At 41.2% G+C, this 27908-nt stretch overlaps 1 protein-coding gene across 2 annotated transcripts in view; it reads left to right on the forward strand.

Moving 5' to 3' along the window:
* The window catches only part of ADAMTS3 (ADAM metallopeptidase with thrombospondin type 1 motif 3), a 227055-nt gene that overhangs the window by 150131 nt on the left and 49016 nt on the right, over positions 1–27908 (forward strand). For both annotated transcript variants that reach the window (XM_067557008.1, XM_067557009.1), the window contains one exon: positions 15575–15774. In XM_067557008.1, coding sequence (XP_067413109.1) covers positions 15575–15774 — 200 coding nt within the window. The remainder of the gene's footprint in view (positions 1–15574; positions 15775–27908) is intronic.

Genomic DNA, 27908 nt, shown 5'->3' on the forward strand with positions numbered 1-27908 from the left:
GTTGACTCCTCCTTTAGCGTATGTGCAACACATGCACCCACTAACCATAATATCTCTCATATTGTCGAATCTCATTACCTCTAGTATCATAATTGAACTGCTACATGTGTATTATTACTAGAGTCTGAATTTTGGAGCTCTGTTGTTCTAGGTTCCATACGTGTATAGTAAGCTACAAGACTCTTCACTGAAGAGCTTTCAGTTTCCGTGGACAAGATAGACAAAGAGCTGGACAAAGGACAGACAAAGAAAAAGGAAGGATTATTATCCCTGTTTTAGAGATGAGGAAGTGAGGCCCAGAGAGAGACTGATTAACCAATCCCACACAGGAAGGCATGTGATGTGTTCTTTCTGTTTTCTTTTCTGTTTTTTAATAAAAGGGAAAACAGCCACAACTTTATGTTAAAATAATAACCTTTCAAGTTGTGAATCAACATCAATAAGCATTTCAGAGGCACAGTTGCTACATCCTCCTTGGTTCATCCTACGTGTTTTCAGTAAGACTTCCTACTAAGTGTCATGCTATTTTACAGTATGTGTCAGAATGAATATCTACACTGTGGAAACGCTTTGATTTTTCTTGATTCGTCCACTTTTTTGGTACTGTATCTTTTTTACCAACGATTTTAAATGCAAAATGTCTTCAGTTAATATTTTAAACACTGCGTTATTTAGACTGTAAAATGATACCTATGTTTGTTTAGGTTTTAAATATTTTTTTGAACTATTTCCATGTTTGTTCTATGTGACAAGCTGCTTCTTTTTTTTTCTTTTTCTTTTTTTTTTTTGGCTGCTCTTGAGTGAAGGTTCCTTTCTGTAAACACACTTACAGTACCTTTTGGCTCAGTTCATTTTTGGCATTCAAATAAGTTCACATTTTTTTATGAGATAGATGTGAATGTATTTTATTTTGAGGTTTACAAAATATCATTTAACCTTAAACTGCTCTCTGCCACATACTGCACTGTGTGTTCAAAGGACACAGGCAAACAGTTTTAATACTTCTCCTTAATATATACATATATATTCATTCTACTACAAAGGGTTCTATCAGTGTTGATAGGCACAACATTTGACCTACCTCCACCCATCCCTTTAATAATATCTGTGTCATTCTTTTAATAAAAGCCATGGAAAAAGGGAACACTTTGATTAGCTTTTAAAAGCTTCAGTCCACATTGTGGGACAAATTAGGATGTTTCAGTCAGAACTGTTGTTCACATCACAACTGTTATTCAAAAAAAATACTGGGCCAAATTCTACACTCCTTACTCAGGCAAGACTCCCAATATAGTCTTTTGAGCAAGGACTGCATGATATTTCCTGCTGTTTGATTTTAATATTGTGATTAATGTAATTTAAATTGAAATGAATGAAAAACACAGGAGGTATTACAAGGCTAAACATCCAGGGCTAAATTTTCAAAGGGTCTTCCACCTAGTCTTTTAATGGCAAGTCATAGTTTTGTACACTGTGTTTTCCTTGAGGAAGTTGTGCCTGTGAAGTAACAGATTTTTGTACACAATCTGCATTTTCCTACATAAAACCTGCAGTTCATTTGTCTTAACAGCACGGTTTATGGGCTAAAATGCAATTTGAGCACACAAACTTGAGTTCTTATGCAAAAACTTGGCTAAGAAAAGTTTTTGTTTTTGTTTTTGTTTTTTAGATGTGGCCCCACAACATTTTCAGTTTCAGTGTTAGCTTGGGTTTGGCCTCTCTGTGCCTCTGAAATATTGTGGGTGCCACTCAGACGAAAGCCTGGTGGAAAAAAAATGTTTTAAAAAAAAAAAGCCTTTTTAAAACAATAACAAATCCCCACAATTTATGGGGTGCCGAGAGTGCCTATGTAAGATACAGCAAAAAAACTGGAAAGTAGGAAACTCTGAAATCTCCATGATTTCTTCTGCCTTCCTGGGATGCTAAGGCTTCTAGCAATTTTTAATGTTTTGCATAATGGAAAGAAATACATATTTATTTAGGGTGGAATTTTCATAAGCACCACAATGAGTTGGGTGGCCTGCTCCTACTAAAAGCCATCTAGGCACTTTTGAAAATCCCACCTTTCGGGTACGATCCAAAGTCCATTGAAGTCAATAGCATAAGAACATAAGAACGGCCATATTGGGTCTAGCTCAATATCCCGTCTTCGAGCAGTGGCCGATGCCAGGTGCTTAATCATCAAGCGATCAATCCCATCAGCCATTTCCAGCCTCTGGCAAACAGCCATCCCTGCCTATCCTGGCAAATAGCCCTTGATGGACCTATCCTCCATGAGTATATCTAGTTCTTTTTTCTCTAGCCATCTCTTATCTAGCAGTCCTTCCACTGACTTCATGGGGCTTTGGACAAGGCTTTAAAAAGCACAGGCAGTGCAGTCGTATCTGGCACCCTCTTGACAGCTTGGTTTTCCCCCATGCCTACAGTGGGAAACTGTCTGTGGCATTCATTGGGGGAGGAAAGAGAGTGCACCTTCCTCTGTATCAGCTACTTTGTACTCAGGCAATAGTTCTATCTCCTTCTACAGAGAAAAGAACTGGACATAACCAATATATTTCTATGAATTAAAAAAATCTCGATATTGTTTAAGTATTAAACAAACTCTGGCTTATAGATAGGATTTGTGTGTGGTAACATCATGTGGAGCCCCCTGGTGGTGCTCCTTTGGTTCTGGACTTGCACTTTAATGCCTTTTGGATGTAGTAAGATGTCATGATGTCTTCACACTTCCTTCTTTGGTAGCCCTTCCTTTGGTGATTGGAGCTTCAAAACAAGAGCTTTCTCTTTGTTTATAAAACAAACAAATAAACCCAACCCCACACCCTGATGGCATCAATTGAGTAATGAAAAACAGCAACAAACATGTAAACATATGCCATTAAGGAAAATAAAAAAGCCATCAAGGAATTGGCTTTCAGTTTCAAGTGTCCAAGGGGAAACAACAGTGGGATAGGGGAAACAATTTAAGAACTATGACAGAGACCATGGCATTATCAACACTTTAACAGTTATTAGTGAAGTCATGCATTTTGATTAAGCAGCCAACAGCAAAGGGAGTGATGCTGTTGGAAATGCATAATGGGCCTTCTGCAGTAATGTGCAGTATTATACAAATCTCCAGGAAGGCATAATAGGAGAAAGCTTAACTCCTAGAGAAGATTTTTGAAAGCACCTAAGAGATTTAGAAGCACAAGTTCCACTGCAATTCACAAATAAGGAAACAGAACATACTGTAGTAACACCTTCAGCAAACTGGGTGTTGGGTGTTTTTATTGCAAATTCTGATTGCTGCTAGTTGGACACCAACATCAAAATTTTGCTTTTACTGAAGTCAATAGGAGGTTTGTTCAAAGGAAGTGTAAACTTCAGTGGGATCAGGATAAGGCCCAAATGTTTATTTTTTTCTTCCCTTACCTTTCTTAAGACTCAAGGGTCCAAATAAGCCTCATAAGAAAAAAACTGTGCAATTCCACAGATTTATTCCAGTGCATATGTTGATCTTTGTTATATCTACATAACCCACTACAATTTTCATGTTTGTCATGGACCTGTAGCCTATAGGACTAGCCTGCTTGCTTGCATATGTATATCTATCTTTCCTTATAGATTCAAGTATGGTTGTTTGATTATAATAGAGTCATAGATTTATACTGAAGTATTATAGCTGTAATGCAAGGTACCTTACAGGCCACATTCTGTATGAAAGCTAAGGCAGTTAGCATAGTTATATTTGGGACCTTTGGCCCAGATAAGTAATGATGAGTTAAAAGATAAGACATATATGGTTGTAATCTTTACCCTAGATAAGTCAGGAGGCATCAAAACAGGGGGGGCTGTCACAGGTTATGCCCTGAGTAAACTTCACAGATACACCACAGAACCCACAAAAAGGGCCAGAAATAACAAAGGTGAGATAAACAAACCATCTAGAAAGGATGTGGATATGTCATTAATACGCACGAACCTGCCAGCCTATACCCTAATAATTTGGGGGTGAATAATCCAAATTTGGACTTAGAAGGAGGACGCCTATTGCTCAGGGTATAAGAAAGGGCAAATCGTGTTAATTGGGCAATCGTCAGCTACTCCTTCCTGAAGCTTCTTTTAGTCAGATTTTGAGATTTTGTTCTTTGTTTATACTTAGTATTATTTGTAGTGTTAGTCTTAGCCTTATAGCTCTTAGTGCTCAAGCATTGCTCTCCACCCCTCTACTCAAGAGTTGAGGAACTGGACCTCTCTCTCAACTAGGTCATCAGGGAAGGGTGTGAGTATATTAATCCAAAGCATACCGTAGAAATATATATGTCACATGAGTCTCTAAAATAAGACTGTATTATCCATTATCCATTTGATTGTTCATTTTCTTTTAATCAGTCCTTTGTCAATCGTTTTATGTTATCTTAATAAAAGCTTATAAAATTATACAAATTTGGCTATCACTGTTAACCTTCCCGTCGGGCACCCCGAGGTCCCTGTAAAACTCTTCTGGAGCCTGATTCTGGGACAAGAACCTCATTATCTTCTGATCAGATCAATTGGCGAGCCTATAACCCCATTCCATGTTTAGCTATGTTTAGCTAGGGTGACCAGGGAGTAAGTGTGAAAATCGGGACGGGGGAGGAGGATAATAGACATCTATATGAGAGAAAGCCCCAAATATCAGGACTGTCCCTATAAAATTGGGACATCTGGTCACCCTTTGTTTAGCATAGATAAAATCTGAATAGTTAAGTGTCTCACTTTTTCCTGAGTTTTTTTTAATGATTAAAATCACCTCACTTGCTAATTTTTCAGTTTTTTCTCTAATCAATGCGGAGATAAGTTCTATAGAAATACTAGGTACAGGTGTAATGTGGGGTAGATAGAATGTGTGTGATTGATATTGATACTAGATTTGTAGCTAACTGATCTGACTCCATAGACTAGCTGATCTAGAAGAACTTTTCCATCTGATTTCTATGATCAGCAGTAAATCATATTCCTGCCTTTTATTATACCCATTTTGACTTGATATTCAAAGGTTATGAGCATCTCCCATTAGTGCAGCTTCCATTGGAGACAGCTGGAAACAGGGTGCTGAGCACCTTTGAAAATCAGGTCTCAATAGACACTATATAAAGGAAGAAACCCAATTTACTGATGATCATGAAAATCAAAGATTAAAGACTCTTTTAGGTACTCTAGTTCAATGTCTTGCCTTTTTTCTGTATGGTGTATTTTAAGTACTTTTCCATGATGGCTCCTATTGTGTAGATATCTAGTATACACTACAGAAAAATACTTTATAAAAATAAAGTACAGTTACTTTATAAGAATACTTTATAAAAATAAAGTGCAGTTACTCTAAGTCCCTTCGCTGTTCAGCTTGATGAAAACAGTTGGCCATTGACCTTGCTGAATGCCCAAGACATGATGGTGTCTGGTGTGTCTGCAAGAATTGTTAACATATTATCTACAGGAAGTAATATCATAACCGCTGGCACCAACATCTACCTTTCCTAAGTGAGTCATTCTCCCTCTCCCCCACCTTTCTCCTAGCATTTGATTGCAGGACCAGCTTGCAACTCAATTTTTTGCCTACAGTAAGTTCTCTTTTTCGACTTTCCCAAATAATAGACTCAGACACTCTGACTGCTGACAAAAAAAGAATTTACTTGGATAGGTCCTAAGCCAGCATGAAACATTCTAGCGTTAAGACTGCAGAGAAAGCGGAGAGTAGCTTTGATGGAAATGCCAAATAACATAGTTACTGAAAATCGAAAAAATCCAGTGTATCATGGAACCATAACAGGGGCAGAAAGCAGTCATGGAAACACATAATCGTTTAACGGTAACAAGTAGAAAAATACAACAGTTACTTAGTGCAACTTTAGAAGTGACATCATGAATTGGCCTGGATTTTTTCTTTGAACTATTATTATGGAATTTCTCAGTTTGTACAGAATAACACCATCCACAGTAACATTTTATGTATTAAACTACTAGCTAATCACTGATTTATCTCTGTTCCAAACTGAGATTCCATTATCCTTGCTTCTCTTATAAAATAATGAGATTGTGGACATCCTGAGATTCTGATGACAAAAAAGTTAGTTGTATTTTCAGAGTCAGGATTAATCAGATTTTTTTTTAACATTACAAATGGATACTTTATTCTCTTATATTTGTGATTGGATTATAATTTGCTGCCCAGGAAAAAACATGGGTTTACAACTGACCCTACGATTTCAGCCTGTCTGATATTTGTGGCTGCCTACTATTCAACCATCAGCTTTGGGCAGGAAATATGCCAGAAGTGCAACACGTGAGGTGTTTTCATAATTGCTGTTCAGTGATGGAGTCCAGGCCAGCACTCAGCTCAGCCCTCACATTCCTTGATCAGGATAGGTTCCATCATATACCTGTCTTTACTCAGTCGCACTCCAACCACACCTTCTTCCAGACAGGCACATAGTAATCTCCCTTTCCATACAACAGAATTCCAGCCTCACTGTCTTCTGCAGCCAGAAAACTGACCCCACCTTTCTCCTTCCCTCATACCTCGGTTCATGCTCACTTGCCCTCCACGGCAATAATGTGAATTTACGTTATTCATGCTTGTACTTAGGGCCCTTGCTTAAAATGCAATCTGGGGGGATTTTGCAGAAATTAAAGGGTTTTGTGTTTTCCACAAAAACCCAGAATCTTTCAACTCCTCCACTTGTTCTTAAGGGGAAGAGCAAAATGAACTGCCCCAGCAGGAAATTGCTATTAATATTAGACATTAGAAGTACTGGCTGGGTCTAAGTGATTTCTACTACTGGTAGAATTTCCATTATTGGATGCTAAAACTGTTGTTAGACTCTACCTCTGCAAGTGCTGGGGGAGGGGGGGGCGGGGATGAGTGGAAGGAGAAGGGGACAGGTTTCTTTACTGAAGGTGATCAGCTTTTGGGAACTGAGCATTAATCAAACTAACATTTTGGCCTTTCTCTGCCACAGCAGATTAGTTCCCTTTGAACCATTTTCCCCTCTCATCCCTCCACTTTGGACCACTGACCCCTCACCTCTGTCATAACTACAGAGGAAACTGCTAAGATATGGGGCGCATAGAAATGGCTGGGTCACACATTCCCTAGCAGCCATTGTATTGAACTTAAGAATTCGTAGTACTTACATACAGTTTCTGCCTGTGTGTCTGTACTGCACTCAGTACATTGGCACCTACGTCTGCAGGGTTCTGTGCAAACGTATGAATGAGTAAATTAATACTTAATATTGCTACAATTATACCACATCGTTTGCTAGCCTATTTCTTACATTTTTAAAATATAAATCAGACCTTACTAATAATGGCCCAGATTCTCTTCTGTGCCAACATCCAGTTCTCACAGAGGAAGTGGGGGAGCGGGATGGGGGTGCATTCAGGGGAGGATCTTATTAAGACTGACTTTAAAGCTGCCCGAGTCCCTGCTAATTTTGAACATCCATGGGGCTGCTATAACTTATGCCAGCTAGCTATGACCTCCAAGGGACTTCATGTCAGTTCAAAATAGATGAAGTGCAGGTGTGACACCCTGACACACATGCTCCTGCCTCCAGATGCCCTTATGACAGGATGAGAATGGAGGATAGTTGACACTAGCATTGGTTATGCTGCTTTACACTATCTGAGAGCTCCTCAGTGCAGATAAATGCTTAGCTGACTAGTTAAAGGCCAGATACCACCACTTGGTACCCTCTGAGCTACACAAAGTTGTGGAGGAGAGAATCAGCTCAAAATATACAACAGAATGGAGCAGAGAGACTGAGCTCTTATTGCAGGTTAAGAAGCAAGCATGATAGGAACTGTGACAACTGTAATGTCTTTGGTCAAGGAGCACATCTGTATATATGTCTAAAGAATGATGTAAATGTATAACAATATGGAAATACTTGGAGAACAAGAAACTGAAACTGGCTCCAAAAAGCAACACAGACTAGTTTAATTTTACTGAATTAAATGTACAGAGCAAAGAAACGACATAAATCTGTATTTTGTAGCCCCTTAAGAAGTCCGTACTCAGGTAAGAAATGCCATTGAAATCAAAGGTGCTGCTTGTGGAAGAGTTGCAGATCTGGGCTCAATACGTTGTCAAATGTAAATTTAGATTTTTTAAATTTTACAGTTTTGCTAATCTGAGATGAATAACACAGAAAAGGTTTGGGGTTTTTTTAAGCACATAGAACTCGACCGATCACTGTGTCAGTGGAGTTACACTGATGTTGCACAGTGGTCAGTTGGGCCCATGGTTTTTATCGGATCACAGAAAAGGAGCTAGAATTTGTCAAATTTTTAATTAATGTTCCAACGGAAATAGAATAGATATAGTCTTAGCGCCAAACATGCCTTCGTGCTGAAATCCCACAGGAAGGATAAGCTTGATGGGTGGGTTGGAACTGTCATTGTTTCCAACAGCTCATATGAAGAGGAAAGGCCTGTGGAGGGGACACTGGTCATGACTCTAAACACAAACATCTCTAGATCCATAGGACAGAGAAATGCTGCAGAAATCTGGACACCCAAGGGAAAGCTCCTGCCTTCCACTCTGCAGCAGCATAGTTCCAGGTTCCTGGGTGTAGTTTGGAATGCTGTCAACAACCACAGGTTTGACAGGAGATGATGCTGTATACGGTAGAGTGGTTGTTCTCCAGCTCTCACTTCCTAAGCCCACAGAGTCCCTGCTGTCTTTTTCCAGCAGAGAAACCTCAGTGAATTCGAGCGGGGGATGGGATTTCTTGCTCTTCTGCTTCTGACAGTTTTTGGGCTGTGGATGGAGCAAAGTTTCTCCTCCTGCTACCCTCTGCCAAATTGTTGCAGAGGAGACAGAATGTCATTTACTTTACTGGATTTGTGCACACACACCACTGTCAAAAAAAAAAAAGCATGATCAAAATGCTTACAGAACCATTTCATAGGAAAGAGGTGAAAGAGCAGGGTCTAGCTTTCCCTAATAGGGGCTATCTTTATGTAAATGAGACTGGGAGATGGAATTTTTAAAGCTGGTGTGTGCACAGGGAGCCCTTTGAGTCTGCCCCGTTTGTTCAGGAAGCACAGCTGCACCTGACTGATAGATGAATCCGTAAAGCAGGAGATAATGAATTAGCTAATTCCAGAATGAGGTTACATGGGATTAGTCTGTCTACCGCAAATCCGCACACAAATTTACTAGTCTCCTGGACAGGTAAGTCAGAAAAATATCCTCCGGCGGCAGCCACATCACTTCATTGCATTTGAAATGCACTTAATTTTCATTCAGCTGCTCTGTGGGTTCCCTGGTTTTCTCTACATAGACTCTTCACCTCTAGCTGATTGATTTAGAATGTTTCACCTAGGCAAAGTTGCTGTGACTGTCGTGCTGTAAGGGGCAAGTCCTTCCTTCAGCCTGAGTCTGAAGCCTGTGGACTGTGCTCTGGACTGAAACTGAATTTGCTGATCATCACCACTGTCAACAGATGGCAGAGCAATAGCAGGGCAATAGCAGGGCTGCTCCACAGACACTCCTCTACAGCCTCTCGGTGCCAGTAGGACAGTCCGATGGGAGGACCTAGCTAATAAATCCACATAGCCTCAGATGCACAATCAGCTCCCTTGTCTCACTACCAAAACCTCCTGTGTGTTTAGAAAGAGGCATGTTCCGTGCAGCCTTCCTCCTGTCTGCGCTGTGGAGTGCCGCCAGTTCCACTGCATTTATCACCTTTCATAGACCTTACAAGGGCTGCCAGGCTTCTCTGTGACATTCTGCTCTTTTATGATGGCTTTCTTTAAAGTCTATTAAATGTAAAACCCTGCGTTTGTCCATAGCTAAAGTCACTATGTCGGCCTTTCCTAAAGCATTAAAGTTCCAACAGCAACATTAGCTTGGCTGCATTGTACATCATGGATGCTCTGTGGAGTGCAGTTAATGACACTAGCAACTAATTAAGCTAGACATTTGCCAGAGAAACAAATACATACTAGTTTCACCCCATGACTTTAGTGGTACAAATGAGAACAAAATTTGGAAATTATGTATATATTGTGTCAGTTTTTCAGTTTATAACCATGATTTTTCTCTAACATAAAAATGAAGTAGGACTGGGAAAATTGTGCTTATAATACGTTTTCTCTTCTGTCTGTATCACAGGGACATGAAACTCCAGCTTTATTCCCATTCATGTGCCTCAACTGTACTTTACTATGGTTGTTGGTGCAATCTACCAGCACAGTTTCAAAGGATGCATTGAAAAGTTGATGGGGAAGTCTAGCAGGTTTTATAGTAAAGTTCAGTGTTACTTTAAGGCTGGTGTAAAACAACTCATATTTTGAGGTAATAGGATACTTAAAAATAATCTGGGCCTAATTGTCATGTATAGGCATTTACACCCTGTCTCTTTGCATTGCTTTGGCATTTATGCTTACTTTAAGGCTCCTTCACTCTGCCACAGCTGTGCAAAGAAGTTTTTGTATAAATGCGGGTTGGGCTCAGTATTTTTATCGTGGTTACCTAGTGTTCAGTGAATGTGGTATGGTTTGCCACAAGAACTTCTAGGCTTTTATTGATTAGCAAAAGTTCATTTGTTTTTTAAAAGGAATTTGCTATTGATGAGATCAGAAGTAAAATGTTAGAAAACAATTAGTCTGAAGATAGATGGTGACATTTTCATTCTCTTCTTTGATGTCTGCTTGTCTAACCAGTTCAATACACTTGTTGTTAGTTGAGGTACCTGTCCCAGGAGTGGGTGTGTTGGGTGAATGATTGTGACACTGAGGCCTCAGGCAAAATGCAAAACTTTAGTTCAAATCTAAGGGATAATATTTTTTTGAATGAAAGATATTGCAATAACCAAGTTCCAGAGATCAAGGAGCTTCCATTCAACCATTCGTGAGGAATACATCCAAAATCTTCAAATGTCTCTTAGACCGGAGCACTTACTGTTTCCACTAAGTTTAAATCCTCCCCTCCCCAAAAACCAAAGAAGAAGATGTGGAGGGGTCCTGGTCCAACCTGCCATAACTATCGTGCATTTTCTCTTGGACCTCAGCCCATAGAGGAAAGGAGCATGCCAATAGCTTCTCTTTTCTGCTGCCTTCTGGCTTCTGAAGAGGCCTTCTTAACTTGCATTAATAATGTTTGTGGGCATTAAATACTAAACTGAATTTGCCCCTTTTCATTGTGTGAATATCTGTAGTGTTATTGAAAACAGATATCGTCAATAATACCAATAATCTGTAAAAGGGAAAAATGTCTGCATTTGCATTAATTAAATTCAGAATGTGTGTATATTCTGTTGGCTGTACCTATTCAAGTTTTGCAGGGAACGTTCTGGGCCAAAGTGCTTGGAACCCGACATGCTGTGGTCTTTTGGAAATCCCAACTTTGTAAAGGGGAAAGGCAGAAAAACAGAAGTTTCATTTTAACTTCAAAATAAGAATAGCTGTCCCAAAGCTTTGTCATTATTTCCAATATGCAGTATGGTCCAAAATGTAAACAATCTGTCCATTTCTTTTTGCAGTGGAATAGTCAGGATACAGACAGTTTTCTCTGTCTTTCTGTGTAGGATGCTCAAAATGCAGCCTGGATATTTCCTGTTTATTGTAGTGAAAATGTCAATGTGAATGGAATGTCTACTGAATGGAATGCAAAATCAATTACACTTCATTCAAAAGAACCACTCCTATTTTGACCACAGAGGGCCAGGTCCTTCAAGGGGCAGAATGCCTTCAACCTCTGTTGTAGTCAGTGATTCTGGAAGAAGCTCATTGCCTTGAAGAATTGGGCCAGAAGTGAATGACAGTAAATATGGCCCCAGATCAGCAAGACATTTAAAAATATGCCTAACTTTAAGCATGTGAGTAGTTTGAAGCACTGACTTTGGTGGTTCTCCGAACATGCCTGGAGTTAAGCACATGGCAAAGTGCTTTGCTGAATCATGGCCTGTGACATGAAGAAACAGAATTAGTGAATGGAATATCCAGTCACATACTCCCTCTCTCTGACATGCTACTCACACATCACACTTCCATGACACTTGCCCTAACAGTCTTTTGTTAGGTTGACAAGGAATGTAGTGCACAAGGATAGTAAGCACAGGTTTTTCCTTAAATACACGGAGCTCTGAGTTTTCTTCCATTTTTTTGTCAGCAGAGTTATTAAACTCCTGGTAATGGAAAACAAATGAGAATATCTATAAACCATTTGTGTTTTACCAAAGGTTCTTAAAGAATATATGGCAAATTACAAAGTTAGGACATTGCTGGAGATGCATGTCTTAAGCTTCGCAGAGATAGTGAGTGAGGGTGTAGTAGAGAGCACAATGCTCACTACATCATTATTGGCTGATGAATGGCCAAATTCAGCCTTGGTATTGACTACTGTTTTCCCTTCTGGTGTTTTCCTGTGTTGAGCAGTAATGCTGTAACTAGGATCTGTGATTTAAGAAATGCTGACTCGCACTCAGCCATGATCAGGAGACAGGAATGAAGCAGATGGGACAATTGAAAAAAATATATTCACAAGACAGAACCAAATAAGCCCAGAGAAACATACAGACAGACATTGTGCCCTGTTTAATTTCAGAAGGTGGGAGGCTCAACACTTTAGAATCAGGCCCTTTAAGTATCTCAAGTTGGGACCCAAAATCACTAGTCACTTTTGCAATTTTTGTCAAAGCTGATGTTTGTATCTCTCTCTAAACTGGGGGATGTTTGTTCTTGCTTTATAGGAGGTTGCATAACTAAGAAAATTCTCCATGGGGAACATAATGGCATATACTGTATATCCACTGTACAGAAAGTAGCTGCATATAAGAAAAAAAGCAACCCTTCTGCTCACATACACACAAAAAAGGGATTCACCTCCTTCTCCTAACCACAAAACCACCTATTTAAGGAGGGAAGTGGCAGCCAAACCAAAGGTGCTGCACAGAGCAGAAAGTTCTTTCTTTCTGAAATGATTATTCAGACTATTCCATTCATGCAGCCGGTGTAATGATATGATGACATTATGAGTATATTTCCCTTGGACGTTTCACTGGCAGCTTTGCCAGCAGAAGCAATTTTTAGAACTGGAGCTCGTGTATGAATTTCCCACTTGTGTGCTATCACAGTGTTCGCATTCTTGAGTGTGAAAGGACTTGAGGTTGAATTGTAAAGCTGTTTGCAGGTCTGGTCTCTCACCCACAGTGATGGTTTACAGCTTCTGAAAACAGCTCAGGGGAAATCTTGCTGTTTGGTGTGGGGAGAGTTATTTATGTGTTGTTTGAACCACTCTGATGCTTAGGAGGGAGAGAATTCCCAGCTAATGAGCCAGTAGTTGAATCTGCTCACAATGAATTGCAGTATAGTTGTCCAGCACATCTAGCAATAATGGCCTGAATCCCACAGTCCTTACATGGGCAAAACTCCCATCGACTTCATTGGAAGTCTTGCCTGGATAGTATGTGAAAGGCCAGCTTGTTTGCCTAATTGGGGAGGGAAGCACAATTATTTCTCCACTCCTTTGCACACAGATCAGTCATGCCAGCTGTACCATCTTTTGGGATAGTGCACCCTGCTCTGTCCTGCTTCCCCTGGCACATTCAGACCAGAGCTGAGGGGACACGGCCCTTCCCTTCTCTCCACCCACTCCAAGGTGAGCAGCGGCCTTGGGGCCTCACAGAAGAAACAGTCCCTCCCTACAATCCCCCAAGCATAGGGACTCTGATTGTCTGAAGTGCATATGTGCAAGGATGGGGGCAGGAGAGACAATGTGCCAGAGCACAGAGCCAGGAAAAATCTAACCCTGAGTAAGAACTGTTCCAGAGGGGTAGCTGTGTTAGTCTGCATACAGCAAAAACAAGGAGAGTCCTGTAGCACTTTAAAGACTAACAAATTTAATTTCTGCAGGCATAAGCTTTCGTGGGCTGCAACCCACTTCGTCAGATGCATCTGTTGTTTTTGAGTAAGAACTGCAAAACTTGGCCCACAACTTGCATTGTGAGATACCCGATAAGTTGCTGTAGTTCTGTTTATTATTCATGGACCTGCTGGGTTTGATTTTGGTGGAGCCATATGGCTAAAACTTGATGTTTTGTGTTGTCAGCCAAGACATGTTCATCCCTTAAATTTCTAAAAGCAATTGTTGTTTCTTTTTACTATAAAGAGGGAGCAGAAATAGCTTTGTGGTGATTTCAGACATTAGCTGAAGCACCTGCAAGCCTGATACACTATAAAATATGTCTTCTATAAAACCTCAATCAACAGGATTCTGTAAACCTTGGCTCAGACCAATGCCTCCTTCAGAAATCAAGTAGAAGCTTTTGTTCTTTTTGAGAAGACTAACATACAAGTATGTGCCTTAAAAAAAAGGAATTTGGCAAATGTAAAATCTCTACAAAGAATAGGCGTGTTAATGCTTTTTAACTTCAGAAACATCCCATTCATTGGTCATTATATATTGTACTGTGTGGCCAGTGTGTGTAAAGGTCTTGAGCTCTTACTGTCTTCATAGTCCTTGCCTTTTTTTACTCTTGCTCTATCAGATTTTCCAAAGAGCTTGTTGCAGTGGAAACAGTTACCACAGTGGGTGCTGCTGGGTGCTGAGCGCTTCTGAAAATTTGTGCCACGTGGTGGTTCTGCCCATATGGTAGACTCTATTTATCATGCATTTTTGTCTGCCTCACTTGAACTCTGCCCACTTACCCATCTCTTCCAGAAACTTCTTCTGGATAGTTTCAGAGAACTGCTGTTTATAAAGAGAAAACAATAAGCCTGTGAGAGAAATGCTTCCTTCTTTCCCTTGTCCTCTAATTTTACAGCTCTGAAATTCAGGATAGGTGACATCCAGTGCTGCTCCTAAGTCTCACATGCTGGTGTGTTTGTGTGTGTAAAGGAATACATGATGGAATGATTAATTATTTTTCAGCGTGACCACATTCCTCACACGTGAGGAAGCCACAAGTGAGTTGCGCAAAACGCTGCAGACTAGTGCCAACAAAACCATTACACCACCCCCGCACCATCATGTGTGCTGTGAATTGTTTTTATGTTTCAGAAAAATGATTCCAGGTTATGGAGTTTTAAAAAGTGTTTGGCCTGAATCTCTTTTCACTTACACCACACACTCAGGTAATATGGTGATGGGAGATGAATTGATCATGTACCTTTGACCGCTTCACCAGCTCCCTGCCCACAGATTCATCTCCCCTGGGACTTAGGATACACTGGAATTGGAGGTGTAATTTCCAGCATTTGCAGACATACCCACGCTAGCTCTGATCAAGATGCTGCGCTAATGATAACAGTGTAGCCATGGCAGCACACGTGGTGGGACAGGCTGTCAGCCCGAGTACACACCTAGGCTACCGGATAGGATCGTACTCAGGGCACCTAGCACTTCCGGCTTCTCGCGTCGCAGTGGTAACACATCTGTTTTTATCACTCTAACTTGATCAAAGCTAGCATACATCTACCTTACCTGGAAATTACACTTCTCTCAGGACTTATTCTAACCAGAGAAATGACACTTGTGTACACCCAATTTACAAGAGGGTGCTTATAAAGCACAGATTTTTTAAAACTGATTGTTTCTCTGTAGGGTCTCTTCTGAGCAGCCTAGGTGGTCTGGATTCCATGCACAGCAACATACAGCAGCAGCTAAATGAAACACTGAGACGACGCAGGCATGCGGGAGATAATGACTACAACATTGAAGTGCTTCTAGGAGTGGATGACTCTGTAGTCCGATTCCACGGCAAAGAACATGTTCAAAACTACCTCCTCACCCTTATGAACATAGTGAGTATCTATTACAGGTTCTCAATGTTTCCTCTGAAATGTAATATTAGCCTTAAAATATTTGTTGTTTGTTTATTTATTTATTTATTTATTCTTTGCATTGCTATGGCACCTACGAATTCCAGTTGTGGACCAGGGCCCACCTGTGCAAAGTGCTGCACGGACTTACACAGTATCATTTCTATCTGCTGTATGATCAGAATCTGTTTTTAATTTAATTTAATTATTCCTTTTTCAGTGGACATTCCTTTTAATCTGTTTTTTATCACAAAACTTTTGCCTGAGTAAAGGCTAAAAAAGGACCTTAGGACTTCACTCTATTTTTACAATCAATTTATCTGGAGGGAGGGGAATAGCCATTTTTTTAATTGAAAAAGTGTAAATTTGGTAAGTTTAATAATTATGAAAATCCTCCATCCTTTGCCCTTTTGACCTATCTAAAGAGGAATCCAAGTTTTGACAACCAGCACCATTAAGTGCGTTCACTGGACTACCGTAAATACTGTAAGGATTCATTTATCTTACCACAGGTCATGATGACTATACCTGTCTCTACAAGTCTTCTCCAGCAATGCCTCTTTAAAGGAAAGCCCAATAAAACGTGCTAACCAAATGAGTGTTCAGTTTAACAAGTGGCAATTTATAATTCGGAACCATTCTAAGCCTATAAAAATATATCTTCCCTATTGGAATAAACAAGCACAACCTCATTGATTTAATGGAGCTGCACCTATCTTAGTAGAGATCAAAGAATCAGTAAAATCCATTCCTCTAACCACCTTTCCAGTGACACCTCCTTAAAAATGGGAAGGGCAAGACAAAGAAAGAATTGGTGATGTTATTAGAGTTCAAAGATGTTTATATGAGTAAAGCCTGACAATAACAGATTTCTCAGCAGTGGGTCCCATGACCAATAATACCCATGATCTGAAGGACCAGTTCAGCCAGAGGAACCTTTAGAAGATGGACTGTTTATCTGAAGTTTATGTCTTTGCTTAGAAACGTCTTTGCTTAGAAAGCAGATTGGAAATCTCACAGAAACAGATGTGTTCACAAAAAAGTGGGTCATGATATTGGGCATAGGTCTGGGAGCCAGGAGCCCTACGGCCAAATTGTCTGCTGGTATAAAGTAAATGTAGAGAACTTACTCTAGGTTCTAATCCAGGCTCTGCAATGGACTCACTATGTTAGCAGTGGCAAGTAATTTAAAGCCTGGTTTTTTTAGAGGCACTGAACATCCAAATCTCCCACTGAATGTATTGATATTCTCTCACAGTGAATAATAGCACTTTTTAGTATTCTTATAATTTCTAATATAATAATATACTCATAAAAATGGGTACAAAATTTGTACTGAAGGCTTTGGGGCTGGATTCTCCTCTCTCTTATACTGGTACAAATTCAGAGAAGCCAATGGGATTGTACATATGGAAACAGTGAGAGGAGAATCAGGCCTGTATTGCATGTGTGGTCCTCATAAAGTGTTTAAAAGTGATGTGGACACACCTGCAAAATGTCTGAATCTCATTGGTAAAGTTGTCTTCTCTACCTCTGCCCAGCAAAATCGCCCCCTCCTCCCCACGGGTAGGAGCCATAATTAGCATGGGGGAGTGAGTTGAGTCAGGACGGCTCAGTGTGGGCAGCCAGCTACATCATGGAGCTCTTGATCCTTCTCCTTTGAAACACAGCAGCGTTCACACTGGCCACTGTCTGCTTATAGACTTGCTGGCTGGGGGTGGGGTCACACCATTTAACCTTCAGACCGCACCCTCCTGGGCCCAAAGTGTGCTGTCTGGGACAGGAATGAACTGGCCACCCTCACTGTCCCTCGAGAGTTGATGGTGTTGTGCTGCCTTGTTTTTTGGAATGGGGAGCAAAAGCAAAAGGAAGATTTTTACCTATCTTCCCTCCCAGTGCACTCATGCAATAAGGGCCTGATCCAAGGCCCTTTGGATCCAGACGCTGCACAGCATTTGAATGGGTGACTGCTGCATTTATAAACATGAGACTGACATGGAAAGCAAGACCAGGAGCTATGCTGAGGGGGTGTATTGTTTGCAGCCTTTAGTAGATGTTCTGCCAAGCAGGCTGTTAACTGATTTAACTTTATGGACCTTATGATCTTGCATACACTCTAGGAAGTGGCCGAATTACCTGACTGTTGTCTGTTCCTGTTTGAAAGAGAAGAATAGTATTCCATATTCGCTGTTTCGCTAACTTCAGTTTGTTTAATGGTTTGACAGCACTTTGTGATTTTATCAGTGCTCCGGATACTTTCTAATTAATTCTTCTTTGATATTACAGCATGTTTCATGAATATTACGAAGGGGGAAGCTCAGTTTTGCATTGCTGAACTCGCCCTCCCAGGCCGCATAGGAAAACTCTGTAACATGGGGAAAGAGATCTTTAGGGCATTGGATACATTTTAGATCCTGAAATGAGTAAGAGTTTGTTTTCTAGTTAATGAAATATAGAACAATGAAACCTTCATTAATGATCACTTCCAGCAAGAGGCAAATGCAGTTACCTTAAGTAAGCACTTTGAAGTAGCTTAAGGTTTTCAATACAGTTTTGTTTGATCTGTAATTAGAGGACTTCTCTATTAGGCAATTCATACTTGCTACTCCCGTGGGTGGCTACTTAAGATGAATTTCACTGTATTAAAGTAACTTAGATCAGAACGATATACATGCAGAGTTCCAAGTTGTAGAGAACAACCTTTGAGTAGATTTTGACTTGCCTGGATTTATACTATTTTGCACATTTTTTGCATTGCTTACTCCTGGTCAGTGGTGTGATCCTTCTGTGTACTCCTCCCAAAATCACATGGGCTTTTTTTCCCCCCATGTTGTTTCCATTTTGGTGGCCATTATCAACTTTGTGTCTTTATCAGCTTTGATAAGGTATCTCCTTCCTACTGAATAACTGTTTTGGTTATTGTTCCATAGATATATTAGCAAAGACTTTTTTCTGTGCTAAATTTAATTATATTTTCTGCCCAAACGTTTCTCTCCTCTTTAGAGTTGGGATTGTCAAAAGTTCTGTGTTGATCCAGCTCTGTTCTTAATAAAGTCAATGGGAGTTTGACCACTGACTGCAGTAAGAATATATCAACACTGTGTGCTTTTGAAAATCCCACCTTAGAGCTCTTTGTATTATTATTTTGCCCTTCCTGATGATTCCTTACTTCACTGTCAGGTATCACCACAGCTTGTAGAGTTACAGTGGAAAATGGAAAAGGAACAGCATTGAATTTAATGTGTTTTTTTAAAAAAAATATCAGATAGATAATATAAAAGTAATTAAAACCAGGCTTAAACATGTTAATTAATCCTTGTGACACCTTATTTTCCCACACTTCAATACATAGGGTTTAAAGAATAAGTAATATTCCTGTAAATATTCAGGTGTATTTGATTTCTGCAATGTACGTGCTTTGTGATGGACTTTCTTTGCTTACAGGAACAATCATAGGAGTGCATTGTTGGCACAGATGAACTCCAGAAAATAATCTCTGTTCTGTTATTTTCTATAATAATTTTAGATGCCTTCAGAACATTGGCTTTTAAGTTTTAAAATAAACATACTTAACTTTTTGTAAACAGATTTTAATATCTCAAAATAGTTTCAAGTTTCAGGTTTTCTAAAATGTAGATAGCTCCATCTGCTGGTAATACACTTTTAATACAGAATACATCTAAACTAAAATGTTTACTATTACCTTAAAGTTGTATGTAAATAATAGAAAAGATTGTGACTCTTTCTATATTATAATATATTACATCATTTTTTAAATAGTCTTGTCTTTGGAGTCAAGGTTTTGATAGGTCAAGAAACAGTAATGTTACAAGAACCTTTTGATCAACTTTCTGGTAAAACTGGAAATTGGAGTAAAAATTTCATTTACAATAGACTTTAGTGTTGAAAATAATGCATACAAGGACACCAGTGTAGCTTTCTTTAATTTTTAATTGCCCAGGTAAACTTTTCTTTGATTTTTTTCTCAAAATGTAATTAAGACCGGAAAATTTTTACCAAATTAAAGCCCATTTCTGCAAACACTTATGCACGTACATAACTGATTTCAGTGGGATTTACTTGTGTCTTAAAGTTAAGTACAGCACCTAATGGCCTGATCCAAACCTCATTGAAGTGAAACCTCAATGGGAGTCTTTTCATGGCCTTCAATAGATTTTGGTTAAAGCCTTAAATGTAGAACAGTTCGAAAAGGAAGGCATTTGTGTTCAGTAACTAAAAAGTCCTTGAAATATTATCTCTCAGCCAGGCTTTTTGTAAGAGAGCGGGATACATATTATGCAGTATTTCAGAAAAAAATCTCTGCTTTTGCTTTGCACAGTTCTACATTTTGATCAGCTCTGTGGGGTATCAGACTCTGATCTTGACACCTGGGCAGACTTGCACGCAAGTGGAATGTCTCTTGTAGATGCAGAACTTTAATCCTGATCATCATAATTCAGTAATTAATAGCTGTCAAGTAGGGATGTTGGGCAAGGAACATTAGGTCAAAACCTTTTAAAATTTCATAATATCATGAGTTGTACTGAGACAGATAAATGATGGAATCAATCGTTAATTTATGAATCACCAACTATCCTTTAGCTAAGCCTATTAATTAATAACTGTACCTTTTAATTAATAACTATTCCTTTCATTAAAACTATTACTATTAACAACTAAAATCCTGTAGCTAACCTATTAATTAACCTATTAACTAAAGTCCTTTAGCTAACCTATTAATTAATAACTGTACATTTTAATTAATAACTGTATCTGGAGAACAGCAGAATACGGACCCTGGACTTCAGAAAAGCAGACTTTGACTCCCTCAGGGAGCTGATGGGCAGGATCCCCTGGGACACTAACATGAGGCGGGAAAGAATCCAAAAGCGCTGGCTGTATTTTAAAGAAACCTTATTGAGGGCACAGGAACAAACCATCCCGATGTGCAGAAACAATAACAAATATGGGAGGTGATCAGGTTGGCTTAACAAATAAATCTTCGATGAGCTTAAACACAAAGTAGAAGCTTGGACAGATGGCTAGGGAGGAGTATAAAAATACTGTTTGAGCAAACAGGAGTGAAATCAGAAAGGTCAAAGCACAACTGGAGCTGCAGCTAGCAAGGGATATGAAGGGTAACAAGAAGGGTTTCTACAAGTATGTTAGTAACAAGAAGGTCAGGGAAGTGTGGGCCCCTTACAGAATGGGGGAGGCAACCTGATGACAGATGATATGGAAAAAACTGAAGAACTCAATGCCTCTGTCTTCACAGACAAGGTCAGCTCCCAGACTACTGCACTGGGCAGCACAGAATGGGGAGAAGGTGAGCAGCTCTCAGTGGTGAAAGAACAGGTTCAGGACTATTTAGAAAAGCTGAACATACACAAGTCCATGGGGCCGGATGCAGTGCATCCAAGGGTGCTGAGGGAGATGGCTGATGTGATTGCAGAGCCATTGGCCATCTTTGAAAACATGTGGTGATTGGGGGAGGTCCCATATGACTGGGAAAAGGCAAATCTTCATCTTCAAGTACCCCATCTTCAAAAAAGGGAAGAAGGAGGATCTGGGGAACTACAGACAAGTCAGCCTCACTTCAGTCCTTGGAAAAATCATGGAGCAGGTCCTCAAGGAATCCATTTTGAGGCACTTGGAAGAGAGGACTCATAGACTATAAGATCAGAAGGGACCATTATGATCATCTAGTCTGACCTCCTGCACAACGCAGGCCACAGAACTTTACTCACACACTCCTGTAATAGACCCCAACTTAAGACTGAGTTATTGAAGTCCTCAAATAATGATTTAAAGACTTCAAGGTACAGAGAATCTGTAGTAGCTCAGAACCCACCCCATCTAACATCCCATCACAGGCCATTGGGCATATTTACTGCTAGTAGTCAAAGACCAGTCAATTGCCAAATTAGGCTGCCCCATCAGACCATCCCATCCATAAACTTATCAAGCTCAGTCTTGAAGCCAGCTATGTTTCTTGTCCCAACTGCTCCCCTTGGAAGGCTGTTCCAGAACTTCACTCCTCTGACAGTTAGAAACCGTCTAATTTCAAGTCTAAACTTTCTGATGACCAGTTTATATCCATTTGTTCTTGTGTCCACATTGGTGTTGAACTTAAATAACGCCTCTCCCTCCCTAGTATTTATCCCTCTGATGTATTTATAGAGAGCAATCGTATCTCCCCTTAGTCTTCTTTTGGTTAGGCTAAACAAGCCAAGCTCTTTGAGTCTCCTATCATAAGGCAGGTTTTCCATTTCTTGGATCATCCTAGTAGCCCTTCTCTGCACCAGTTCCAGTTTGAATTCATCTTTCTTAAACATGAGAGACCAGAACTGCACACAGTATTCCAGATGAGGTCTCACCAGTGCCTCGTATAATGTTACTAACACATCCCTATCTCTACTGGAAATACCTCGTCTGATGCATCCTAGGACTGCATTAGCTTTTTTCAACACCACATCACATTGGCGGCTCATAGTCATCCTGTGATCAACCAATATGCCCAGGTCCTTCTCTTCCTATGTCACTTCTGAGGTGAAGGTGATCAGGAGCAGTAACATGGATTCATCAAGGGCAAGTCATGCCTGACCGACCTGATTGCCTTCTATGATGAGATGACTGGCTCTGTGGATGTGGGGAAAGCAGTGGCCATGACTTTAGCAAAGTTTTTTATATGGTCTCCCACAGTATTCTTGTCAGCAAATTAAAGAAATATGTATTGGATGAATGGACTATAAGTTGGATAGAAAGCTGGCTAGATCATTGGGCTCAATGGGTAGTGATCAACAGCTTGATGTATAGTTGGCAGCCAGTAACAAGTGGAGTGCCCCAGAGATTGGTGCTGGTGCTTATTTTGTTCAATTCTTCATTAATGAACTGGAGGATGGAGTGGATTGCACCCTCAACAAGTTTGAAGATAACACTAAGCTGGGGGGAGTGGTAGATTTGCTGGAGGGTAGGGATAGGATACAGAGTGACCTAGACAAATTGGAGGATTGGGCCAAAATAAATCTGAAGAGGTTCAACATGGACAAGTGCAGAATCCTGCACTTAGGACAGGAGAATCCCATGCACTGCTATGGATGAAGGACTGACTGGCTAAGCAGCAGTTCTGCAGAAAAGGGTCTGGGGGTTACAGTGGACAAGAAGCTGGATACGAGTCAACCATGTGCCCTTATTGCCAAGAAGGCTAACGGCATATTGGGCTGCATTAGTAGGAGCATTGCCAGGAGATCAAGGGAAGTGATTATGCCCCTCTATTAGGCATTGGTGATGCCTCATGTGGAATATTGTGTCCTGTTTTGGGCCCCCCACTACAGAATGGATGTGCACAAATTAGAGTCCAGCAGCGGGCAACAAAAATGATTAGGGGGCTGGAGCACAAGACTTATGAGGAGAGGCTGAGGGAACTAGGTTTGTTTAGTCTACAGAAGAGAAGTTTACAGAAGTGGGAGGGGGGGAATTTGATAGCAGTCATCAACTACCTGAAATGAGGTTCCAGGGAGGATGGGGCTAGGCTGTTCTCAGTGGTGTCAGAGGACAGAACAAGGATCAGTGATCTCAAGTTGCAGTGGGGGAGGTCTAGATTGGATATTAGGAAACACGTTTTCACTAGGAGGGTGGTGAAGCACTGAAATAGGTTACTTAGGGAGGTGGTGGACTCTCCATCCGTAGAGGTTTTTAAGGCCCGGCTTGACAAAGCCCTGGCTGGGATGATTTAATTGGGGTTGGTCCTGCTTAGAGCAGGAGGGTTGGACTAGATTACTTCCTGAGGTCCCTTCCAACCCTAATATTCTGTGATTCTCTGATTCTTTCTGTGTAAGAACATCAGTACTTTTATCTGAAAGGAATCTAAGGATATGGAGGAAATTGCCAAAAACTGAAAGTCATTAAGACTGGGTTTTCCTAATAGCCCCAAGTCATCAGACAAAAGCAATCAAAGGAAACAGGTGTTTTAACCAGTGTGGAACTGGCTGTAAGTGAACAGAAATAGGAATGCTTCAACCTAATGACTTTTATAAATTTCTCCCATATAGTCAATTTTCTTCAGAAAGGGGAAAAATGTAACCTCAAAGTAACTTGATTATTGGGAAAGTGATCAGAGTCTCAATGTACAACAGAAAGGAATGAAGGTAATAATAATAGCTAGCTCTTATTGAGTGCTTTGTATCAGTCAATCTTAAAGAACTTTACAAAGGCCAGTATCATTCCCTCCTTTTTACAGATGGAGAAACTGAGGCACAGAGAGGGGAAACAATTTGCTCATGGGCCTACAGCAGGCCAGTACCAGGAATAGAACCCAGCTCTCCTGAGCCCCCAATCTAGTGCTCTAGCTGCTAGGCCACATCTTCATTCTAGGGAACAGCGCATCAAAGACAGATACATGCCCCCTAAGAGGTATAGTGATGCCAGAAAGAGAAGTATTAGCAATAGTATATGTATAGTATAGTAATAGCAATTAGTATATGCAATATTAAATACCACTGATAGGTCTGTGCTCTTTGAGAGCCTTACTTGTCTTACAAGTGTTGCCTTGCTTCACCTGGGAGGAAGCTGAAAGTTGAGGCGGTGGGAGGTATCACTCACCTTTTTGATAATTAGGAGGTGGCCCAAACCATTGAGGTGAGATGTAAAGATATTAGACTTGTGAATTCATTGCCAGTGGTGGCCAGGGAAACTGTGAGCACATGCAAGGACTTAAGCAAAAAGAGCTAGTAGGCAAGAAGGTGATCAATAATGGAGATATGCTATTCTCTGCCACCCCCGCTCCTTTATTGCATCAGCACTGTCAAGGGACCAGAGATAGTCCCTGGTGTATGGGGAATTCCCTGGATGGTTTAAAGCTCTTGGTGTGGTCTCTGCTCAGGCCCCATTCCTAGTCCCCAGTTTAGGGGGTTTGCCAGGAATAAGAAGGGCCACAACCAGAACTCACTCTGCTCCAGCTGTTCTCAGCTGGCAGACAGGGCCATCGGAGCCCTGAAGCTGCTGTCGTCCATGTTAAGGGCCATGTGGAGCTGAGAATTCAAGAGGCACATAGGTGGCCAAACCCCTCACTCCAATAACGATGGATTAGGAACATTTGTAAAATTGAGTAAATCTTTTCTCCTCCCATTATATTAGGGAGTAGTCCACATTACTCAGCATAGTAGTTGATAAAATATGGTGGGGCTGATTTTCTGCTGCCTTGCACCTGTCATTCACCTGTACAAAGGGCACGTAAAACACTGAGTATTTTACTCTCACTTTACACTGCTCTAAGTGACTACACAAATGCAAGGCAGTGGAGATCGGGCTCTGTACCTCTGGTACTTGAACTTCACTAGCATTTCTCTGTCAAGAGTCCTTGCTTCCATCCTCAACAACTGGTCTAGAGTTCACATGACAATCAGGCAGTTAAATCTCTTCTCTCATTGAGAAGTCGTTTCTAAGAATGTGATCTCCTGAGTAGCATAGTGGGGAGAATCCTCACCAGGCAGCACTTATAAGCCATAAGTTGCATTCCTGACTTCGTGACCATAAACTATTCTTAGAATTCAGAGCTAATATAATAGGTATTTGGGGTGCTAATCTGCCATTTTTTGATTGAATGTGATTGCTCATCACAGCTCAGATTAAGATGCATTCTTGTCAGCAGAACCCAAGCATAATTTTTTCGTGCCCAGTACAAACTTGTAACATAGGACCCCTCCCATACACATACCACAATTGTTATAGTTTCTATAAATATCCTCAGGCATGATCTATAATTTAGCCTCAATTTTTTCCTCATGGTAATGGGGATGGCAGCCTGGGCCGGGCTCCGGTAAAGTGTACCTTTTCCCCCACATGTCGGGGCCCTGCATGTCAGGCAGCTCCAGAATTTTGTAAATTCTTGTGAAGCCTGGCTAGTCATTTATTTCCAAGATTTCAGAGTGTTTATACCATGAAGACCATGAAAAAAGTCAGCTTTAATTTAGCAAAATTCAGCTCATATGGATGGAAATTGGCATCTCAGAGTGGACCCCAGATAAATATATATACAATAAATGACAAATATTTCTGCAATTATTTGTATGGGATAGTGTATGGGCTGGTTGGTAATGTGCCAACTCCTCAATGAGGTGAGAAAGTAAAAGATTGGGGAAATTATTGAAGTGGATTTGGGATGCTCCAGTGAGTAAAGGCTACTCAGCCTGTGTGTGGTTGGTAGAATCTGGCACTTACTAGCTGGACTAGAATTGCAGCCTGCATGCAGTCAGAAGCACAATAACCCCTTAGGGCTGCAACCAGTTTTCTCTCCCAGATTTAAGGAGCCAGCTAACAGAAGACCACACTGAGAGATTCTTCTACAAAAAGTCCAGCTTCTGCTGGAGAGTTCATTGATGCCTATGCAGCTAGAAAGCAGAGAGCTCTTTGACAGGTGGGAATTCAGACTCCTTTCTCTAAGGATGAGGGATCTGGGTGAGAGAATGCCTCTGATTCCCGAGACGGGATCCTAGGGTGTTCTGTGTGAACTTGTACTGCTTCCTTTTGTACTTTTGTACTTCCTTTTGTACTGCTATTACATTATGTTGCTACACCCTCCTGCAAGTAATTGCACACATGCATTCCACTTTTGATGTGCACGTGCCCTGCACAGTCATCGGAAATTTTTCCCTCCATGGTACCTGTTTGGGTGGCTTGAGCGCCCTCTGCTGCCAGACACCACTGCACGTCATTATAAAGGGCCCAGCCGCCCCAAGCTCCCTCTGTTCCTTCTTACCGCCTGTGATGGTCGGAATTGCTTGGTTTGCTTTATCACGTGCTCTCAGTGTGTTCACTATAAATTATTTATGAGTAGTTTTCTAGATTTATAGTGTTAGAAAACTTACACTAGCTACACTATTAACTAAGTACTTTTTTGGTCTCAGTTGGGGACCAAACCAAGTTTCTGTTACCCAGTACCAAGGGATGCCTCGGTTCAAGCCCTGCATCTCTTGCCCTAGGCCGATTTCCAAGAGTGACCCACACTGAAGAGGCTTGAGTGCTTTGGGGAAGCTCATATTTGGGATCATTGCCAGATCTGCAAAGCTTTGGACAAAGAAAGACAGAGAAGCCAAGCTAATGCTTCCACTCATGGAAGTGGCCCTAAGGCCTCTGTCAGAGCCTGGTCGGTCAGACTCAGCATCGAGTGCCTCGGCGTCAGTTGGGAGTGTGCCTCCTACAGTGCCTGAGTTCTGACTGAACTCACCCTTCTCAGCACCTAAGAAGAGGTGTAAGACCTCTAAGGACCACCAAGAGGTGAGGGTTGCCACCACCAAAGTCATTTAGGCATGGAGATAAGAGTAGGGTGCAGCTAAGCATTCCTCTTCTGTGGCACCGCAGAAGTTAGCACCATTGACCCTGGCGCCGAGGCAAGTGCCATTGAGTTCAAAGCCTGAGGGGGCAGCTTCTACATTTGGAGCACTGCACGGTCCTGAGATCCTCTCAGTACTGACCACACCGGAGGCGCTTGCGGCAGTGAGAGCTCTGCTGAGCCTTTCAGTACCAGTGTCAACAGTAGTGCAGGAGACCATGCTGTCAGTACCAGCATACAGGTGGCGCCAGTAGCATGGATGCAGCGCTTGTTACCATGTCAGCCTCCATTGCCTCAGACCACACAACCATTGGTATCGTTCAGGAGGAAGCCTGCAATGTTGGCTTGTGCTGCATCCTTCTGCAACTCGGGAGCAGCCCCTCTGGGGTCAGTGGGCGGAGAGTCATCCTCCTCTGAACGAGAGATGGGCTCCTGTTTCCCCAAGCTTTGGCGCCTCTCTGACTACGGCACTACTACACGGCTAGGGAACCTTTGGTGGGAATACCTTCACTTGGGTGGCCAGGGGGTCACTGAGGTCTAGGGGCCTTTTTGGAATCTGTGGAATTTCCCCCTGGTTTCTAAGTCAAACATGAGATGTTCCTGTTCTTTGTCTGTGGAGAGGTGTGGGGCACCCACTCACAAGGACTGCCTGGTCCTGAGCCCCGTGCCGGCTTGATACTGAGCAACAAGAGGTGGTTCAGGGGGACTGTGCTGGACAGCTAGTAGAGGACACACAGCCGAAGCCTGTGCTGGATTTTGCCTCGTCAGGACAGGAGGAAGAAATCTC

Source organism: Emydura macquarii, unplaced genomic scaffold (assembly GCF_026122565.2).
Source record: "Emydura macquarii macquarii isolate MOO-44397 ecotype Brisbane River unplaced genomic scaffold, CSIRO-AGI_Emac_v2 contig_1790, whole genome shotgun sequence".
Lineage (NCBI taxonomy): Eukaryota > Metazoa > Chordata > Testudines > Chelidae > Emydura > Emydura macquarii.